Source organism: Macaca nemestrina, chromosome 13, assembly GCF_043159975.1.
Source record: "Macaca nemestrina isolate mMacNem1 chromosome 13, mMacNem.hap1, whole genome shotgun sequence".
Taxonomy (NCBI): Eukaryota; Metazoa; Chordata; class Mammalia; order Primates; family Cercopithecidae; genus Macaca; species Macaca nemestrina.
The window spans coordinates 69052113-69073691 of record NC_092137.1 but is presented as its reverse complement, the minus strand read 5'-3'; the positions used below and the strand labels follow the sequence as shown (position 1 = coordinate 69073691).

At 43.4% G+C, this 21579-nt stretch overlaps 1 protein-coding gene across 4 annotated transcripts in view; it reads right to left on the bottom strand.

Annotated features, from left to right (window-relative positions):
• Positions 1 to 21579, bottom strand: part of LOC105465194 (Rho GTPase activating protein 25) — a 95099-nt gene that overhangs the window by 16145 nt on the left and 57375 nt on the right. For all 4 annotated transcript variants that reach the window (XM_011713469.3, XM_011713466.2, XM_071076837.1 and 1 more), the window contains 2 exons: positions 7616 to 7823; positions 1679 to 1811 (listed from right to left, as the gene is read on the bottom strand). In XM_011713469.3, the coding sequence (XP_011711771.2) occupies positions 1679 to 1811; positions 7616 to 7823 (341 nt within the window). The remainder of the gene's footprint in view (positions 1 to 1678; positions 1812 to 7615; positions 7824 to 21579) is intronic.

Below are 21579 nucleotides of genomic sequence, written 5' to 3'. Positions count from 1 at the left end.
TTCCTGAAATATAAAGTCAGCTTTTCTCTTATGTCAGGATCTATTCAAATCATGATGCTCCCCCCATCCTCAGTCAGGGATGGAAGTTCTCACAGCTGTGTTTTCTTACAGGGCTAGGGTGCTATTTCTTCATTCATTTTAAATAAATATATTCTATGAAGCAGGCTATCTCATACATTCTGAAGTATGGAAGATAATAAACCTTCCCTTATATTGAAAAAAATGTTAAAGTCACCCACCAGTATCATATCCCTGGGTCCTCAAAACAATCCTAGGCAGCCCGGACGCGGTGGCTCAAGCCTGTAATCCCAGCACTTTGGGAGGCCGAGACGGGCGGATCACGAGGTCAGGAGATCGAGACCATCCTGGCTAACACAGTGAAACCCCGTCTCTACTAAAAATACAAAAAAAAAATAAGCCGGGCGAGGTGGCGGGCGCCTGTAGTCCCAGCTGCTCGGGAGGCTGAGGCAGGAGAATTGCGCGAACCCGGGAGGCGGAGCTTGCAGTGAGCAGAGATCTGGCCACTGCACTCCAGCCTGGGCGACAGAGCCAGACTCCGTCTCAAAAAAAAAAAAAAAAAAAAAAAAAATCCTAGGCATGGTATGATATTATCATGAAAATTATCTAAGTTTGTGCTGTTCAATATAGCAGTTACTTGCCACATGTAGTTACTTAAATTTAAATCAAAATTAAATAAAATTAGGAATTTGGCTTCCCAGGTGCAGTAGCCACATTTTAGATGCTCAATAGCCATGTGTGGCTGGTGGTTACCATATTGAAAGGTGCAGATATATAAAAGTTCCATTACCATAGAAAGGTCTATCGGTCTAAGTAAATAAACTGAGTCTTATAAAAGATGTATAATCTGTATAATGGAAAAATCAAAGTTAAATCTAGGTCTTCATTATAGATTTTTCTGTGCACCACTTTGCCAGAGAGGGCTTTTAACATAGTCATTGATAGAAACATAAACTTCTTCATGGATCACTTGGATTTGAAAATCTTGTTTAAAAATCATCGAGGTTTATTGTTGTTGGTTGGGTTTCATCAGTTTCTTTGGTTGGTTGGTTGATTACAATAACATGAATACAGTGTGATCCCTGTTGACTACAAGGCCTCTCTAGAAATAACTTACACAGGATCAAAAATCCTGCTGGTGAACTTGTGCACTCTCACAAGCATATTACAGATGGTGGTTACAGACCCTACAGGCAGCTATGGCTAAAAAGAACAACAATCAAAAAACCTTCCCTATCCTTCTTCTCCCTGGGACATGCATTCCTTGGATGACCACACCTGACACTCAAGTTGCTGTGGAGCTTGAACTATGTGACCTCGCACCTGCCTTCCAGCCTGTGGTTGTGTCCCAGCAAGTCTCAGCAAGGCCATCGGGCTTAAAACCCTCCTCCGATGTATCCTCCTTTTCTCCCTACTTTTAATGTGACCCAGCAGTATTTGATTATGGTCCAATTCTTTACTGGATTATTACATCTCATGAAGGCTGTGGTTTGCCAGTCATCATGATTGAGTTCATATGCCTTTTGTTGCTGAGGAAGTTGCATTTTGACTATCTTACCAAAAAGTATGGGCCCCTTGACCCACTGTTGTCTACTGGAATAGTGTCCAGAAAACCAATCACTTTCTTCTAAAGCAGGACAACTAACTCTAAGATGCAAACCTTTGCCTCGTCCGCATTCATGAGCTGTCCACAGAGCAGGAACCCTTCGTACTGGCTCCAGGGAACCACGGGCTCTGGGAGGTCTCGTAGGTAGAGCTTTAGCAGGGAAGCCACAGTGTGCACATCTGTGTCTCTGGAATAAAAGAAGCAATGCTCTTTGAAACCTCTTTGAAAGAAAAACCTTAGGATGTTCGTCACTTCCATCCTGATGATTCAGTGACTAGAACCATAAATTACAAAGGGAAATTTTGCAGAGGAGTAGAGTCTGATAAAGAAGAATCAGACCAAAACATTGTTGCTAATTCACCCTTCTGGAACAACAATGCTGAACACATGTTCCTCCATCTCTTCCACCCAACTACCTCAAAGGTAAGTTCAAGGTCTACATTTTTACCAAACCTTCCTTAATGATTTTCATCTTTATTGCTTTCTTCTTTCTTCAAGTCATTTTAATGCCTCTCAATTAGCATTGTCTAATTAGTCTCTAATATTGCTTATGTTAACTCCTTTATATCCTTGGTCCATTCATCTCTTTAATCTTCCAGAGTGCTTAAAATAGTTCTGAGGTTCACTCACGTATTTGCTCAATAATTCACTCAATCAATAAGCATTGAGAAAACCTATTAGGTGCAAGATACTGCAAGATACTTGTCAAGCACTGGGATTTCAGTCGCCAATCCCAAAGACATCAGTAGCCATCCAGTCCAGGGATGGAGCCCTGGCCCCATCGAGTCACAAAGCTGTGGAGACTCAAGCATTATAAGGTCCTTACAATACTGTGTGGTTAATGCCATGATATGGGAAGCCCAAGACTCAGGATCCTATGGAAGTGTGGAAAAAGAACACCCAAAGCAGAGATGGGAACACGTAGATGACTTCTCAGATGAAAGAGTACCTCAGATGAGCTCTGAAAGGCAGTGAGGAGTTAAGGCATGAGGCAGGCAGCCTGTGTGTCAGCCTGGAGCATGAGGAGAGGAGGCCTCGCCATGGGCCTGACTGACTGAAAGAGGCATGGCTCTTCAGTTCGGCTTCTCCATTTACAGGAGGGCTTAGTAAGTCATGGGCCAGGAGCCAAATCTGTCCCACTACCTCTGTTTGTACAGCCTGGGAGCTAAGAATTATTTTTACATTTTTAAATAGCTGGGGGAAAAAAACACTCACAAGAAGAAGAGTGTGTCATGATGTAAAAATTGTAGGAAATTCAGATGTCAGCACCCGTAAGTAAAATTATAGAATAACACCACCACACTTGTTAATTTATGTGCTGAGCAGAGTATTATAGTTGCGGTAAAGACCATCTGGCCTGCAAAGCCTAAATATTTAATATGTGGCCCATTAAGAAAAGTTTGTTGACCCCTGGCTTACAAGGCAGTTGCATTGATTCTGCAATGCTGCAAGAGAAAATAAGATTCGCTACCATATTCCTGAAGTGGATTATTGAAGAAATGTTTGTTTATTTCATATTGATAAAACCTGGCATTCTTAGGTAGCAGCCTCGGTAGCACTGTGAAAAGCTGTGATGTGGCAAGAGGTCCAGAATAACCTTGGAATGTCCTTGATTTCAGTGATGAGAAATATAGAATAGGCTGGAGGACATGTCTCCTGGTCCTAGGAGGGAGGGGAGGGGTGGATCTGGACAAGAGGAGGAGAAGGGAGGCATCTGAGGCAACACTGGGCTTGATTGTAAAGCTCTGTATTGGTGCTCTGTGTGCATTTTATTTTGGTTTTGACAACCAGTTTGTGGAGCTGTCTTCTGAAAAGGCTCCCCTCTTTGCAGCCTGTGAACTGTACCTCAGTAGGAGAACACGGGCTGGCACAGAGCCCGCTCTATGCTCCATGGCTGACCTCAGGAAATCTGGGGTAGGAACCGTTCATTTAACATGGGGATTCTGGAGAATCCTTCCCTGCTGAGTCACTGCCCAAAAATACCCGAGGCAAAGCCAGGCTAGGAAAAGTACTTTTGTCAAAATATGTTATGAGAAGTTCCTGAGAAAGTGGCAGCAAGACAGTCAGCTGACAATTTGCAGGAGCAGAATTCTCCCAAAGTCCAAAAGTTGCATCCTCCTAAAGTCCCTACACTGCAATCCATCCATTTGTCTCTATCAGCATCCTGGGACTCCCATTTGATTGGGACCTCTCCTTCACCCCCATCCAACCAGTCTTCCAAATCCCTTCAAACCTATTCTCCTAAAGTCACGCTGATGCTTGTAAGCCCCTCCCCTCCTTTCACTGCCCTATGCCTCCAGATTCTATGCTCTGCCCACTCTAGGGCACAGCCCTGAACACCAAAACACACCAACGGAATGAGTGAAGAAAACAGAGTTTGAAATGGAAAAAACAGCATAAATGGTAAGTCAAGAAACTGGATCCTGGCTGGGAACAGTGGCTTACGTCTGTAGTCCCAGCACTTTGGGAGGCCGAGGTGGGTGGATCACTTGAGGTCGGGAGTTCAAGACTAGCCTGGCCAACATGGCAAAACGCTGTCTCTACTAAAAATACAAAAATTAGCTGGGCCTGGTGGCAGGTGCCTGTAATCCCAGCTACTCAGGAGGCTGAGGCAGGAGAATAACTTGAACCAAGGAGGCGGAGGTTGCAGTGAGCCAAGATCACACCACTGCACTCTATCCTGGGTGACAAAGTGAGACTTGGTCTCGGGCAAAAAAAAAAAAAAGAAACTGAATCTTTTGAAGAGTGACAACAACAATAAAAAAGACACCTAGACAGTTTAATCAGGAGAAATTTAGACAGCAAAAACATCCATCATTAGAAAAGAGAAAGGGGTTATAAATATAGCTACAGCATGGATACTTCAAAGTAATAATAAAAGAACACAATTAGCTATATAAATCATCTTACAACACTGAAACTTATAGAAAGCTTCCCAGTTCATTTCACCAAAAATAAACTTGACAAGCCATGCCCACTGCTGGGCCTAGCTAACTCCTCATTCTTGTTTATTGGGTCTCAGCTTAAATGTCATTTTCTTGGGGACCTCCCTAAATACACCAGACCATGTGAAAAGCCCCTGTTCTAAGTTTTCATAGTATTGAGTTTCCTTTTTAGCACGCAACACCATGGAACTTATACAATTATTTCTATAAATTTTTGTTTTACTGTGGGCACCCCATTGTACTAGGGCTAACTCAGACGTCTATTTTATGGTCTAAATTTGTAACATTATTTTTTTCGGAGTTTGCTGTTCCTCTAACCCAACAGAACACCTTAAATGATTCTTTTTTTTTTTTAAATCAAGGGCTAAGAGCAGGTCAGGAGCCAGGTGGCTTCTGGGTTCAACAACTGATGCACTAGGCATTACCCAAGACTCCTCAGATGGTTCTGCCAGCCCTTCCCTGGAGGCACTGATGCTTGTAATGTGGCATGTCTGTAGGTGCATTTCTCACAGACACATAGGGGTGAGAAGTGTGTTGGCTTTGTAGCAAGGCAGTGTCCATCCTGGTAGAAACTTGGCAAGGAGATTTTAAAGTTCACATTTTTGTGTCTAAGGAGACCAGATAGACCTGCACTAGTCTCACCAAACAGCTCCTTTGCTCACCTTCATTCTAGGAGGTAATGGGGGCATCTTGGGGCATCACCTTCATTCTAGTGAGGTAATGGAGCATCTCAGCACACAACCAATGCAGAGGATCTGGGTGAGTTCCCACAGCCGTGAAGTTGGGGACACCAGGAGGGGGCTTCTTGCTCTCCAAATACCCCTTCTTCCACCCACTGACTCCTACAATTCCTTTTATAGGAGGCAGAAAAAGTTACAACCGTAGCTTCTCTCTCCTGGTCTGCTCGTGACTCTGAAAACCCTCCCTTTCCCCCTTTCCTGCCCTCTTTCCACCCCCTTTCACACTGCCCCTCTTCTGAACTCCCACACACAATTCAGGTTAACACTGTCTCAAGGCTGGTCTCTTCCTCTCCCACTCCCAGGCCAGATTCACTCTCAGGAAATCATCTAACACTGGTCACTTTCACTTCAGAGTTAATTTGCCAGTTTTGTTGACCTCTCTTGAGTTACTGGCTTTGTCAATTCTATGATTCCAAAGTCAAGCTGATCCCTGTAAGCCCTCCCCTCCTTTCCCTGTCCTATGCGTCCGGCATTCTATGCTCTGTCCCTTGCAGGGCACAGCCCTCAACACCAAAACACACCATGGAATGAGAAGTGGGGGAGTATAAAAGGAGGTGGAGAGAGGGCAGGAAAAGGGGAAAAAGAGGGTTTTCAGAATCATGAGTGGAATAGGAGAGAGAAGACCTGGTCTCTCCTAAATATGCTCAAATGTAACTAAATAATAAGAATCAAATAAGAGCCAGTCACACCTCCCAAATCAGACTTGTCCTCTCAAGGGTTTTGTGGACCTAAGAGTTGCCCCTGCGAAGCCCCTGAAAAGCCCCCAATGACCCTTCCTATTTCTGGATGTGTAAACTCTACCCCTCACTTCTAGGTGTGGAGATGTCACAAGGTAAGGTAATTTTCCTCCTTCCAGTCCCGAATATTTCAAAATAATCAAAAATTCCCACACCAACACCCACGCCTACTCTATAGTGCATAGGCTAGAGCCTAAGGCAGTTATTTGGCAAATCCTAGCAATCACCTCTATTCCTTTTGGCACATTGTATGGCATTGCTCTAGCAACAACCCCCCTGTATCTTTCACCAGGCCAAGGCTAACCAAAAACATAAAAAGAAACTGAATATAAAGGTGGTGAGCACAATGGAACAAGCGCCTGATATCAAAACGCAGTTGATGGTGCTGCTGAAAGTCCCCGTGTTTGATGCCCATAATGGGCTGTTGTTCCAATAAGAACCCCATCTCTTGCTTCCTAGGGTGCTAAAATATAGCACCTGTGGGAAATTAGCTTATTACGTATTAAGGGTAGGAAAGACACCCCTGTGGTCGTCCAAACTACAACCGTGGCCATAAGCATGGAGAGAAACAAATAGATCCCAGAGAAGCTTTGGAGGAAAAACAGGCAGCGCTGGTGATTAGAGTAAGGGGTGAGGGAGCTTCTACACAAGATGACACTTAGGTCTTCACAATTTTCTCAGAATCAACCCAACCCCATTGTCCAAAATAAGCTTGGCAACTTTCGTTTTTGGAAACCGGATAGAGTTCAGGCCCATCTTACTAAACCTTGGTTTCTGGGCTCCTAATTTGGAAATAGCAGTCAAACTTATGCCAGCAGGACAAGTTCACGCAGGCAACTGGGGAAGAGACTGCTCAACATCAGGTGGGGATTTTACTAGCTGAGTGTGGCAGAGAAGGAAACCTCAGCTGAGTGACTGGAGAAGGTGGGGAGGAAGCGGGTGGTGGGAGGAAATGTCACTATGCCTCATATGCCCCAAACAGGGCTGGGAGACCTCCACACAGAAGACTTAGGAATGCCAGGCTGCCAAGATATCAGAATATGCTCCTGCAAAAGGGCTCAGAACTGAGTCAGAATCACATGGTACTGTGATCTTGGAAACTAACAAGAAGTCCTGGTCATAGCACTTCTGGAATGCTAACGAAAGTCGCTGGTGCCCTTGGATATGGATCTGGTGCATTCTCCACCACACCAAGTGTTTGTACAGCCAGCTCCACTCTTCCATGTTCCTCATCTGTCCTGAAGGGTGGGCCTCAGGTTAGGTCCCATCTTTCTCCCCTCCTCTGCACGACCCCTTCTCCTGTGCCCTAAACATCACCTGAATCTGCCCAGCAGGATTCCAGTTGTGGTTCACATGATCTGTCACATAAACTATCTGCATACTCTCCTAACTGTGCTCCAGTCTCCCAAAATCCCAATCATGAGCAAAACAAAGGCTCTTTCTGTTGCAAGCCAGGGCTCTTAGAAGTGTCTATGCAAGTCCCATAGCTCAACTGGAATGGAGAGGCCCTCCCAGCCAAGCGAGGCAGAGGGGAGGGCAGAGGTGGGACACTGCAGCAGGGCAATGTACCTGTCAAAGGAGGGCCGCTCCCCAGCATCAAAGGCATCTCTCAGCTGCTTCACCAGGTTGTCCTGCCCAGGCAGACGGAAGATGCCCTCTTCATTCCGGCCATGCTCCAGGATGAACTCTGCACATTTCTCCACCAGGATGGGCACCAGATGGGGGCCGAATTTCTGTTCATAGGCCACAGTCTCATCCAAGCGCTGGCCAAACACCGCTGAGGAGAGAGCAAACAGAACCAGCCCGTCATTCTGTGCTTCCTTGGATGAACTATTTCTTGACTTTCTGTGTCACCTGTGACTTCACAGGTTTTATTGCAATGATACTAGACAAAATGTGGGAGACAAATCACTCATAATATTTCCTGAAACTATAAATACGGGCCTGTAAATTTGAGGCAGTCTTTGTCAGTCTTTTTATATTGACCCACATTTCTTACATATTTAAAATAACGGCTGGCTTTTACTGAATACTTTTTGCTGGGAATTGCACACTTTTTGTCCTTTAATCTTGACAGCAACTCTGAGGTGGTATTAATGTCACACTCACCTTACTGTTAAAGACACTGATCCTTAGACACTTGCCAAGGTCAAGCAGCTCACAGCATGGCACAGTTGGGATTCAGGCCTAGGCAGTGAACTCCCAGCAATGTGCCTTAACCATGGCAGCAAGCAGGCCGTTTTGTGTCCACTTGCGTCAGAGAGTAGTAAAGCATAACACAGTAAGGCATCCCCCCTTAGCCACAGTCAACTGCAGTCTGAAAATATTAAATGCAAAATTCCAGAAACAAACAATTCATAAGTTTTACATTGCATGTCATTCTGAGTGGCATGATGAAATTTCTCGCGGTCCCGCTCAGTCCAGCCTGAGATGTGAATCATCTCTTTGTTTAGTGTATCCACTTTGCATACACTGCTTGCCCAGAGTCACATAGTAGTTGTCTCAGTTATACTTAGTAGTTGTCTCAGTTATAAGACTGAAAAGACACAGCGTATATAGGGCTCAGGACTATCTGAGATCTCAGGCATCCACTGCGGTCTGGAAACATATCCCCCAAGGATAAAGAGGGCCTACTGTAGTCTATCACATAGATGTCTCATAGCACTAAACCACTGTGGAATTTAAAATAATTTAGGTTGTTTACTATGTCCTAATTATAAACATTGCCACAGCAGACATGTTCATTCACCTGGCAGAGATCCTGGAATGTGTGCCGTTCAATGCATAATTTCTAATTAATTAACATTTGGATGCATGAACAAAAGCGTTTCATTCTTTTGAACTATTTCCTCAGGACAAATTCCCATGTGTAGAATTACTGGGTCAAGAGGTTTGAACATTTTTATAACTTGATGGTATGCAAATTGCTTTCCAAAAATATTTTCCCAAATTACCCTGCCTCCAGCAAAGCAAGTGTGGGCCAGTTCCATCCCAGCTCTGTCCGAGTGGAGAAACTTTGCTCCACAGTCTCCCCGCCCCAGCAGTGTGAGGACACGAGTTTACAAATCAGGACCACCACTGCCTACCCATTCTCCCACCAGGCTTCCAGGCCCTGGAGGTTCAGAAGACAGGCCGTGGCTTCTGTCCTGTCCTGCTTGACTTTCCCTCTGCCATAATCAGGGCTCTGCTGCACCCGGCACTTCAATCCCTAGGACATCCGTTTGCAAAGTCACTTGACTCTCCCCATGATTCTCTCTCTCAGGTTGGTCTTCTCCATCCCATCTCAAGTTCCTGTGGATTCCACCTGTATAGAGCTGTACCAGGCTCTTGACTTGCATGTTCTTTTCTGCTCCCACCCACTACCCAGGCTAGGCCAGCCTCCTCTCTCACCTGTAACTGCTGCAGTCTCCTCTCTATCATGTTCGAAACCCTCCTGCTGCTTGCCTTTCTAGAGCACCGCTCTGCTTGAGTGCCCTTCTCTTGGTTTTCATTAGTCATCTGCTTCTCCCCCAGTTGCCTCCGTGATGTTTTTCAAATAGACACGTAAAGCCCTGGCAGTTTGTCAGGGCCTCCTCTTTCATCACATCAGGTGTTGGGAGGCAAGAGTGGAATCTAGACGGAGCTGAATAGGGGGCCTCTGTGTTCCCCACTACCACCAAATCTGCTTGGCTGTTGTTCGTTTCACTTATTGCACTGCAGTGAGACTGTGATTAAATACTTCTGTGGCTAAAGTTTGAGAATCAAGGCTGGCATTCCTCAAGGCTTGGCACCCACCTGCTTTCCTGGCCTGATGTCCTGCCATGCCCCGAGAGGCATTTCACCCTGACGTTTCCAAAACATAATGCTCTGCAGTCTCCATGTCCTTGAACAGTCTCTTCTCCCTGTCCAGTCTGCTCTCCCCCTTCCCTGGCGGCGCCAATTCTCTTTGTCCTCCTTGGCCCCTCTCAAATACCATCATATCTGCCATGTCTTACTGACACCCAGATGGAGAGACTACATCCTACTCTGTGCACCACATTGCTTCTTGAATATCCCAATCCTTTCCATACTCTGTGATCATGATTTGCATGTACCTGTGTCGTCTGCATGATTGTAAGCCCCCCACTACTGGGAATAGGAGAAAGGGCTGTTTTCATCCCCAATGTCTAGCATAACCCCTGGCAAAAGGTAGACAGTCAATGACTTTTGCTGAAGGATTTAATGAATCAATGTGTCTTTAAGCAAGTATTTTCCATGACTAATGGTTATTCGGCATTTCTTTAGTTTAAACACTAATAGGAATCTCCTGGTATATGAATTCAGCTTCACGCTAGCATGCATTGAGTGCCCTGCCATGTGCCAGCACCAGGCTCCATGGAATGGGTTGTACATACAAGGGGCATGGAAGACCTGGTTCATGCTTTTAATGAGTTTGCCATCCAGTTATGAAAATAACATAACAGATGGACTGTCTGCCTTTGAGGGGTCACACAAAACGTAGTGAAAAACAATTAGAAAATTTCAATAGCCATATGGAATTAGGTTTCTATTTGTCTGTAAAAGGAGCTGGACACATCTTTTCACCAAATTGATAGGACATGACTGAAATAATCTGACTTAAAACAGACCACATAGCATCTGGAAAGTTCTCTTTGAGAGGTCCAGAGAGGGGCCCTTCAATGGGAGAGGCAGATGTCTCCTGCAGCAGTTGAAACTCGGGCTCCAGAGGTCCACTGGACTTGATGGGGAAAGATAGCACAAACACAGTGTAAGGATGTGCACAGAGAAGTCAAAGCTTTCAGATTCAAGCTCCATTCCTGAGGTCTTATAGCAGATGCTCCACCTTGCAGGTGATTTGGAGCCAAGCTCCTTCTTACACCTTAATGTGTGTCTAGTCCTCTAGCTTTTCTCCTCATCCCAGTCTATCAGCCTTGTCCTGCCTTCATCCTCTATTCCTCTCACACCTCAAATGCAGCCCTTTTGATATTAATCTCACTCATACTTTTTTTCTTCAACATCCCCACCCTGCTGCTTCCTACTACCCTCTGCATGCCTTCATCAGGCCATTGAGAGCTACAAGAGACCACGCATAACATATTGTGGAAATTTATCCTTCCAATCTCTGCAAGACATTGGTTCCAAATTTTCACCACTCCTCTTGAGCTCCCCACCCATTCCCTCCCTTCTCTGTCTCAACAGGTGATCTTGGCTCCTCTTTCCTTCCATTACCAAACGGAGGGTTATGAGTGAACTCCCTCATCTGCAGTCCCTGCCTTTCCCATCCTTTCTCCTCTGTGTTCCTGTTTTCTCCCACAGGAAGAAAAGGGCCCTATCTTTCATCTAGGATGATGCTTTCCTGAACTGTGGGTTCCATTCCTTCCACCTCTTCCAGTACTTACTCTTTCTCTTTGTATCTTAAAATTTTCTCTTTCAATTGAAAGATCCCACGTGAGTCTAGGTCTTTGCCATTTATGAAAGAATAATCTCCCACCTCAGCTCTCATGCAAACAACCAACATTTGCTTTCCTTCTCTTTACCATATACTTGTAAAAAATTGTGTCTACTTCTAGAGAGATGTCTGCCCCACTTCCTCACTTATCACTCACTACTCAGCCTCTCAACCCATCACAATCTTGTTTCATTAGCCTGCACTTCTTCACTAAATCTGCTCACTAAGATTTCTAGTGCTCTCCTAATGTTCATTCCACACCCTACTTACTGATCTTCTCGGAAGACTGATGTTACTTCTCCTTCCTCTTCAATACTTTCTCCCTACATTGCAATAAATCCAACCATTCTTGTTCTATTCTCATGTTACTGATGACTCCTTTCAGTGTCTTTGACTGTGCTCCATCTTCCACCTGCTCCTTTGGTGCATCATTTCCTGGGATTCCAACTCAAGCTTCTTTTCTTCTCACTCTAGTATTCTCCTTAGGAAAGTGCATATGATTTCACACATTTAGATATCACCTATAAACTTATAACTTATTAATCTGCATATCTGGTCCAGATCTCTCTATATATATACACACACACACACACACACACATAATATACATATGTGTATATATGGATATATGTGTGTGTATATATATATACACACACACATGGATAGATAGATATAATTTATGAAAGAATAATCCTCCACCTTGGCTCTCATGCAAATGATCAACATTTGCTTTCCTCTCTTTACTATTATACTCATAGAAAAATGTGTTTTATTTTATCTTTATATATGTAGCTATATCATATCTATTTCCATCTTTTCTCTCTCTCTTTTTCTCTCTCTCTTTCTCCTCTATAACCATAAGTTCAATGACTAATGGCAGTTCTCCCAGTATCTTCTCTAATCTCACTATCATCCCATCCCTAAATCACTGCTTCTCCTGTAGCCTTCCTCAAAGGCAATAGCATTCATTCCATCACTCAAGCACCAGGTACTCTCCTAGGCACTGAAAATGCAAAGCCATTAATACAAGGTACCTGAACTTAACTAATCCAATTAGCAAAATTGTGAGCATTAGAATTATCTGCAACACTCTTCACTCTCTCCAAATAGGTTGGTACATTCTTCTTCTTCTTCTTTTTTTTTTTTTTTTTGAGATGGAGTCTCGCTCTGTTGCCAGGATGGAGTGCACTGGAGCGAACTCAGCTCACTGCAACCTCCTTCTCCCGGGTTCAAGCAATTGTCCTGCCTAAGCCTCCCGAGTAGCTGGGACTACAGGCGCCTGCCACCATGCCCAGCTGATTTTTTGTAGTTTTAATACAGACGGGGTTTCACTGTGTTAGCCAGGAAGGTCTCAATTTCCTGACGTCGTGATCCACCCACCTCGGCTTCCCAAAGTGCTGGGATTACAGGCATGAGCCACTGCACCCAGCCTAGAATGGTACATTCTAAATATGCTTTAAACAAGCTCCCTATTCTCACTGCTGTTGCCTATATCATTATAATGGTTTCTTTTGCAACTCCATTTCTTGCAAATTCCTTCCACCAGAATTCACAAAGTCATTCAACAAATGTAGGCTGAGCATTTGCTGTGGGCCAGGCTCTTTGATAGCTAGAGAGTATGATAGGATGAATGAAAAATGGTCTTTGCTTTTAAAAATTCTCAAGAGAATGCCCTTCCTCCTACTCTCCACCTGGAAACCCAGTCTTCTGAATTTGGATGTCTTCTCAGAGAAAACTGGTCACTCTTTCCTCTACTCATAGAGCTCCCTGTGTGTTTCTTGATGTTATCACTTCTCATGTAATTTTATGATGATTCTTTTAAACATCCCTCTCTTCCACTGGACTGTGGACCCCTCAAAGGCAGACAGTCTATCTGGCTCAGCATCTATTTTCAGAACCTGGTATATGATGGACCTCAGAGAGCTGTCACTACCTGCTGCCTACATTCCTCCCATTCTCTGGCCCTTTTCTGCACTCAGTACTTCCCCAAACCTACTCTTGTCAAGGAGACCAATGGCCTTTACATTTTAAAATCTGAGGTGAAATTCTCTGTCTTCATCTTAACTGCTCTATCAGCAGCATGTGACACAGCAAGTCACCCCCTCCTTCTTGGGACACTTTCTCACGTGGCCTTTGGTACACCAGTCTCTCTTGGTTCTCCATGTGTCTCATCAGATGCTTTTAGCCTCCTCTGAGGACTCTTCCTTTTCTTGCTGTCCTCTAAATGTCGGAGGGTCCCAGGGCCTCGCTTCCTCATCTGCACACTTTCTCATAGTCTCACCACTTTAAATATCAACCATATGATGAAGACTTTGAACTTGTCATCTGCAGCCTAGAAATCAGTCAAAGCTATTCTCTCAACAAGAACCAACCACTGGATGCTCTGGGGACATCAGGACCAACAGTGTCACTTCTTACATGAGAGAAAAATCCTTTTTTTTTTTTTTTTTTTTTTTTTAGCTTGGCTAGGTCAGGTTTTGTCACTCTTAATCTCAGATCACATGAGGAGTTTGGAGTCAGAAACATCCCTGGAACTCCAAAGACCTGGTCCTGAGTTCTACCAATGTCTGACCTCTGGGTCCTAATTGTCACCCCTTTGGCCATTAGCAGAGCAGTTCCAACTTAATAGGTATAAATGTTCATGAATTTATTATAATAATTGTATGTAATATAATTACCATAAAGTAATTATAATATATGTAATATGATAATTATAACTATTAACCAATGTAATTAATTACATTAATTTTATGCTGAGAACTGATCCCTGATACTTTCACATGTGCTATCTCATTTAGTCCTCATGAGAACTCTACAAAGTAAGTATTACTGTTCCATTTTACAGATAAGAAAACTGAGATTTGAATCAGGAATTTTTCTGAGGTCATATTTACCCTGTGATTCTATATTCAGGGCTTTAATTCCTTTTAAAGTTTAAAGCTAATGGAATAAAAGTTCAGAGATCATAAAGTCTCAAGGGGAGTCCTCTAATGCCAGACTATGCCAGCCCATGCCAGCCCCACCTCCCCTCAGACCATGTTCACCTCGTCTCCAGTCCCCAGACCTAAAATTTTGGACCCCATCCTGAGCAATCACAGAAGGGTGAGACCTTACTACCACACTAGTAATTGCCCTGGCTCTTCCCACAGTCCATCCTCCACCCCTTACCACTCAACCCCTTCCTTAGATTTGCTGGAAAACTCCAGGAAACTGGGTTGGTTTGGGAAAGTGGAAATAGAAAGAGCAACTGTCACCTCCCTCCCCACGTTGGTCCTCCTTTGTCATCACTCAAACACTCCTAGGATCAAGACAAAAGCCCCTCCCCACCCTGCCTCTAGCCCAGCCCAGGCCTGCGGGAGAGTACCCCACCCCCATACACACTGCGCCTGCCCTCCCGGCACTGATACCTGCTTCCCAGGGGCTCAGTTCCAGAAGTGCTCCCCACCCCTGACAAGAGAGGGAAGAGGCTCTGGGAAATGAGTCTTTTAGTAGAACAAGTGAACCACAAAATAAAAAAGAAATACCTTTCTTTCGGAGCTTGGGGGTTTTCCTTCTGAAATCCCAGCAAACAAGCAGTGCCAGGGCAGGAAAGCCACAGCCCAGTTCCCACCGCGGCATCCTGGGGATGTAAGGCATGGCAGGCCGAAGACTCACGCCTCCGAGGAGCCAGCCTCAGGCCTTCCCTCCTCCCCAGACTGGAAGAACCCTCTTCTCTCACTTCCAGATCACCACATGCTTGCAAATACTGCTCAGGTTCTGACTCCAAAAAGGAAACCATGGGATCTGTCCGCACCTGCCCCAGCCCTCCCGGCCCTCCTTTCCCCCGCACTTCCCCTCCCCACTCACCTTTACACACAGGACTCTCCAGCTTTTAAACAGTGAACATAAAGCTGTCAAGGCCCGCAATAAAAATAAGTGCCTCCTTTTACTTAGCAGCTAATTGTCAACTGCCATTCAGGGGATACCTCCAAGGTGGGTTAAAAAAAATCCCATGCAGGAACCCTTACCAGCATTGTTCCATATATCAAAGTGTCTGGCAGAAACACAGAATTTCACTTAGCGTTTATGAAGCCAGCCCACCATTCCCTGGAAATGCTTTCAGAGTTGCACATGGCTCCGTGGGGGCCTTCAGAGATAATGATCTTGAAGGTTGGTTGTTGGGTAGACTGAGATGATTTTGTCCTCCTGATGAGTACATATAGTAAATAGTGCAGCAACCCTATCAGACATGCCCAGGAGAAGGCAAATGGGCTCTCAGCATTATGGGGAAACGGTCAAGGTTGTCAGGAAGGGCCCTGGGGCTGTCTCATGCTGCCAACCCAGTGTTTATTCTCCATTCATTCATAGGCCAGGAATCGCAGACTCGTCTGACTCCACATTCTGTCTGCATGTCATATTCACTCCCATATCCTGACAATGTTACCTCCAAAACATTGTACAAACCTGTTTGCTTTTCTGCATCTCCACTGCCACCACCAGTGTCCAACCCACCATCTGTCCTTTCTGCCTGGACAATGGCTTGAGTTTCATATCTGGTCTCCTGCTTTCATTCTGATCTGCCACCTCCAGCCCAATCCATTTTCCATACAGCAACTAGAATGATCTTTTAAATAGAATCTGATTTTTTTCACCTTCTTGCTTGAAAGCCCCAGTGACTACCTATTAGCTGTTAGGATGAAGACAAACATCCTTAACAAAGCGATCTCCACTTTTATTACCCTCCCCTTACTCCAGAGCCTGTTCTTCTTTCTGTCACAGGACCTTTGCACATGCTACTCCCTGTGACGAAGACACCATTCTGCTTCCCCCTTCTCTGTCTAGTTAGCTTCTGCTGGCCTTACAGAGTTAAGCTTAATCATCACTATTTCAAGGAAGCCTTCCCTGACCTACTTGACAAAGATATTTTTTCCCCATATGGCGTCATGTGTTTTTCCCACATGGCTCTTTTCACAGTTGTAACTATGTTTTCCCTTGGCTCTTTAAAAGTAATTGCTGTGTCTTCTCCTAGTTTGTGAGCTCCTTGAGAGAAAAGATTTTGGCTTTTTTTCTCTCCTCTCTCTCTCTCTTTCTCACGGTCATGCCCCAGTGTTAGCATAGATCTGGGGACATGGCACATATTAAAGAAAGAGTTGTTGACCAAATGAAAAAATAAGTATCTGTCTGTTGCTAGCAGCTGGGGGCAGGGGAGATGAGGGAATTCATGGAAATAAGTAAACATCATCTCTTTTAATATCGAATGTAGCTGGTGAGAAAGACCAGAACACGTGGAATAACAATGACTGCACACCCCTCCAGGCTAAATTGTGCTATGGATTGTGAAATCATGCTCGGAAGGGTGCAGAGAACTTAAAAGAATGAAAGGAGAAAAGAAATCCAAGGTACATAACAATTCAATATTTACATACCGTATACCTCCTGTTGGCAAACACGTAATGATGCTTAAAATACAAGATCTTCTTTTTCAAGATGGCTGACTACAAGCATTTCCAGTAATCTCATCCACTTAGAGGAACCAAGCTAGTATGCTGTCTCATGCTGCCAACCTAGTGTTTATTCTCCATTCATTCATGGGCCAGGAATCACGGACTCATCTGACTCCACACTTATTTAAATGCAGTGTTCAAGAAGGAACTTGGGAGTTCAGCAAAAAAGTGAGAGGAAGCTTTGAAATCCAGGAAGAAGGAAACAGGAAGGCTGTGTGGCTGAGGCCAGCTGGGAAAGGGGAGTGAATCCCCCAAATGGGAAAGGGTGAGTGAGTGCCTTTCTGCTGTCCACTTTCCCACTGGGGAATTATACAATCCAGGCCGCAGGAGAGCACCTTGACTCTCCCACACCACGAATCTAACTTGGGGAGTGGCAAGAAGACTATGATGAGGAACTGCTCCAGGGAATGTCCTATACCCTTTTTGAAACCTAACTGACTGCTGTGGGACAACATTCTGGATCCGAGCTCTTACAGACTGTGCATGGGGGAACGTGGGTGGTGCTTGCACGACTGGGGCTTGAGTGGGGGATGAACCCCTGCAGCCAGTTCTGAGAAGCAAGTGTGGAGTGGGCTCCAGTCACTGGCATTGGAACTGGGCACACCACCATCCCAGGTCCTAAGCAAAAGGAGAGTTGTTGTGGAGGCTTGGTCTTCAGCTGAGTGGCATCTCCTATGGCCTAGGGCTGAGTTGTGGACTAGATGCAGCCTGCTAGGACTGACTGGGTGGCCAAGTTGGCTGCCATAGCCAGGATGGAGGAGGGAACTCTGCTGGGACTGGGGTGTGAGACAAACGCAAGTCTCATTCCTGTGGGCCAAACAGTGGCCACTGGGACAGCCCTATCCTCCCTATCCTAAGACTTTAGGACAGCAAAGGTTGCCCCTCACCAAGCATTTCACAAGGGGCCTAAGGACTTCCTCTACCCCCTAATCAAGGCTGGTGCATGCATATGCCATTGGAGGGCCTGAGTACAAGCTTGCTTGGTCCAGTTCTGCCCAACTTTGTCCCCTACTCTAAGACAGAGTGTGGGATCCAGGCTCCTGGATGTTCCACCACCCAACTACCACCTGGGTTACCCAAATACCTCTCCTGGGGAACAGAGGTCAGGCATAAATCTCCATGCTACCCCCACAACTGGTTCTTACCTGCAAACACTATCTACTAGCCTGGAGGCTGGCCCACGCAGCCCATTGAAACAACTGCTAACACAAAAGCACGGAGCTTGAGAACTAGAAGAACACTTCATGACCACTGCTACGCCCACTGCCCCCATCATCCTCACTGCCCAAAAGGTCAAAAGCCCATTCACCTGCCCTGTATACCACTACTACAATCAGCATCCAAAAAAGCCACCCACAGGCTCAAAAATCAGCCTGCCTGGAACTGCCAGTACAGGTGCCAGCATATGCTGCCTGAGGTCACAAGGAAACACACTTGGCCCACCACTGCTACCACTGAAACCTGAAAAAGTAACCAATAACTGCATCCTAACACACTAAGGAATCCAGATACCACTAAGGCTATTTATGACCAAGGAAATCATACAGCATCTTTACCACTGCACACACTAAGAAGCAAAGCCAAACGGCCCTACCCAACCAACATCATAGTCACATCTTCAAGAAAAAATGTCCCCACCCCATAATGAATGTAAATTCAAAAATAAGAGGAAGTGACTATTGCTTCAGATGTGCAGAAATCAGTGTAACAAGGCAGGAAGCACGAAAAAGCAATGTAATACAACACCCTCAAAGGAAGACAATAATTCTCTAGCAATAGCTCCTAACCAAAAAAACTCCTCAAAATGCCAGATAAAGAATTCAAAATATTGATTTTAAGGAAGCCTAATTAGATGCATGAGAAATCTAAAATCAATACAAAGGAATCAGAAAATCAATTCAGGATATGAATGATAAATTTACCAAGAAGATAGATACCTTTTTAAAAATCCAAACAGGAATTCTGGAACAAAAATACATTTATGGAAGGAATTACAGAAAACATTCAAAAGCTACAACAGTAGACTAGACCAAGTAAAAGGCAGAATTTCTGAACTCGAATACAAGTATTTTTAAATAACTCAGCCAGGCAAAAATAAGAAAAAAGAATTAAAATGAATGAACAAAGTGAGTCATTTGGAACTACATAAACCAACTGATATAACAATTCTAAATACATATGCACTCAACACTGGAGCACCCAGATGCATGCAACAAGTATTACTGACCTAAAACTGAAAAACAGATTGACAACAACACAATAATAGTGGGGACTCAACACCCCATTCTCAGCATTACCCAGATCATCTAGACTGAAAGTCAATTAAAAAGTCTTAAATTAGACTTTACACCAAATGGGACAAATAGACATTTACAGAACATTCTATACAACAATTGCAAAATATACATTCTTCTCAACAACACAGGGAACATTCTCCAAAACAGGCCATATGTCAGGCCACAAAACAAGTTTTGGCAAATTTTTAAAAACTGAAATCAAGAATCTTCTCAGACCACAGTGGAATAAAACTAGAAATCAATACCAAGAGGAACTTCAAAAACTATACAAATACGTGGAAGCTAAACAACATGCTACCGAATGATCATTGGGTCAATGAAGAAATTAAGATAGAAATCTAAAAATTTTTTAAACAAATGAAAATACAAAAACATACCAAAACCTGTAAGCTACAGCAAAAGCAGTGCAAAGAGGGATGTTAATAGCATTAAATGCCTACATCAAAAAGTAGAAAGAGTACAAATTAACAACCTAATTTCAAACATCAAGAAACTAGAAACTAAACAACAACAGACCAAACTCAAAATTAGCAGAAGAAAAGAAATAACAAAGATCAGAGCAGAACTAAATGAAATAGAAACCAAAGAAACAACACAAAGGATCAACAAAATGAAAAGTTGGCTTTTCAAAAAGATAAACAAAATTGTTAAACTTCTAGTTAGACTAACCAAGAAAAAAAGAGATCCAAACAAACAAAATCAGAAATGAAAAAGGAGACATTACAACTAATACCATCGAAATACAAAAGATCATCAGAGATTATTATTAGCAACCAGATGCCCACAAACTAGAAAACCTAGAGGAAATGAATAAATTCCTAGAAACATATACTTCCCAAGATCGAAGCAGGAAGAAATAGAAAGTCTGAAGAGACCAACAATGAGTAGTGAGATTGAATCAGTAATAATAAATCTTCCAAAAAAGAAAAACCCAGAACCAGATAGATTTACAGTTGAATTCTACCAAACATACAAAGACAATCTAATACCAACCCTCCTGAAACTGTTCCAAAAAACCGAGAAGGAGAGAATTCTCCCTAACTCACTCTACAGGGTCAGTATCACTCTGATACCAAAACCAGACAAGGACATAACAACAACCAAAAAGAAAACTACAGACCAATATCCCTGATGAATATAGACTCAAAAATCCTCAACAAAATACTAACAAACCAAATCCAACAGCACATCAAAAAAATAATACACCATGATCAAATAAGTTTTATATCAGGAATCTTTGACAAAGTCTATATGTATACGATTCAATATACACAAATAATAAATGTGATACATCACACAAACAGAATTAAGGTAAAAACCATATGATCATCTCAACAGACACAGAGAAAGCATATGTTAAAATTCAGCATCTGTTCAGAATAAAAACTCTCAACAAACTAGGCATCGGAGGAACATGCCTCAAAATAATATAGGTCACATGCAACAAATGCACAGCCAACATCATACTAAATGGGAGAAAGTCGAAAGTATTCCCTCTAAGAACTGGAACAAAAGAGGGATGCCAACTTTCACCATTCCTACTCAATAGAGTACTGCAAGTGCTAGTCAGAGTAATTAGGCAAGAGAAAGGAATAAGAGGCAACCAGATTGAAAAAGAGGAGGTAAAATTATCCCTACTTGCTGATGATGTGATCTTATATCTAGAAAAACCTAAAGACTCCACCAAAAAACTCTTAGATTTGATAAATGCATTCAGTAAAGTTTCAGGATACAAAATCAACATACAAAAATCAGTAGCATTTCTATACAGCAATAATGATCTAGCTGAAAACAAAATCTAGAAGGCATTCTGATTTACAATAGCTATAAAAAATAAAATACCTAGGAATATATTTAACCAAGGAGATGAAAGATCTCTACAAGGAAAACTGCAAAATACTAACAAAAGAAATTGTAAATGACACAAACAAATAAAAAAATTCCATGCTCATGCATTGGAAAAATCAATATCATTAAAATAATCATACTACCCAAAGCAATCTACAGATTCAATGCAATTCCTATCAAAATACCAATGCCATTTCTTCACAGAACTAGAAGAAAAATTCTAAAATTTATATTTAACCAAAAAAGGGCTCAAATAGCCAAAGCAACCCTAAGCAAAAAGAACAAGGCTGGAGGCATCATATAACTTGACTTCAAATTATACTACAAGGCTGTGGTAACCAAAACAGCATGTCACTGGTATAAAAACAGACACATAGATCAATGGAACAGAATAGAGAACCCAGAAGTAAAGCCACATATGTATAGTCAACTGATCTTTGACAAAGTCTATAAGAACACACCCTGGAGAAAAGACAC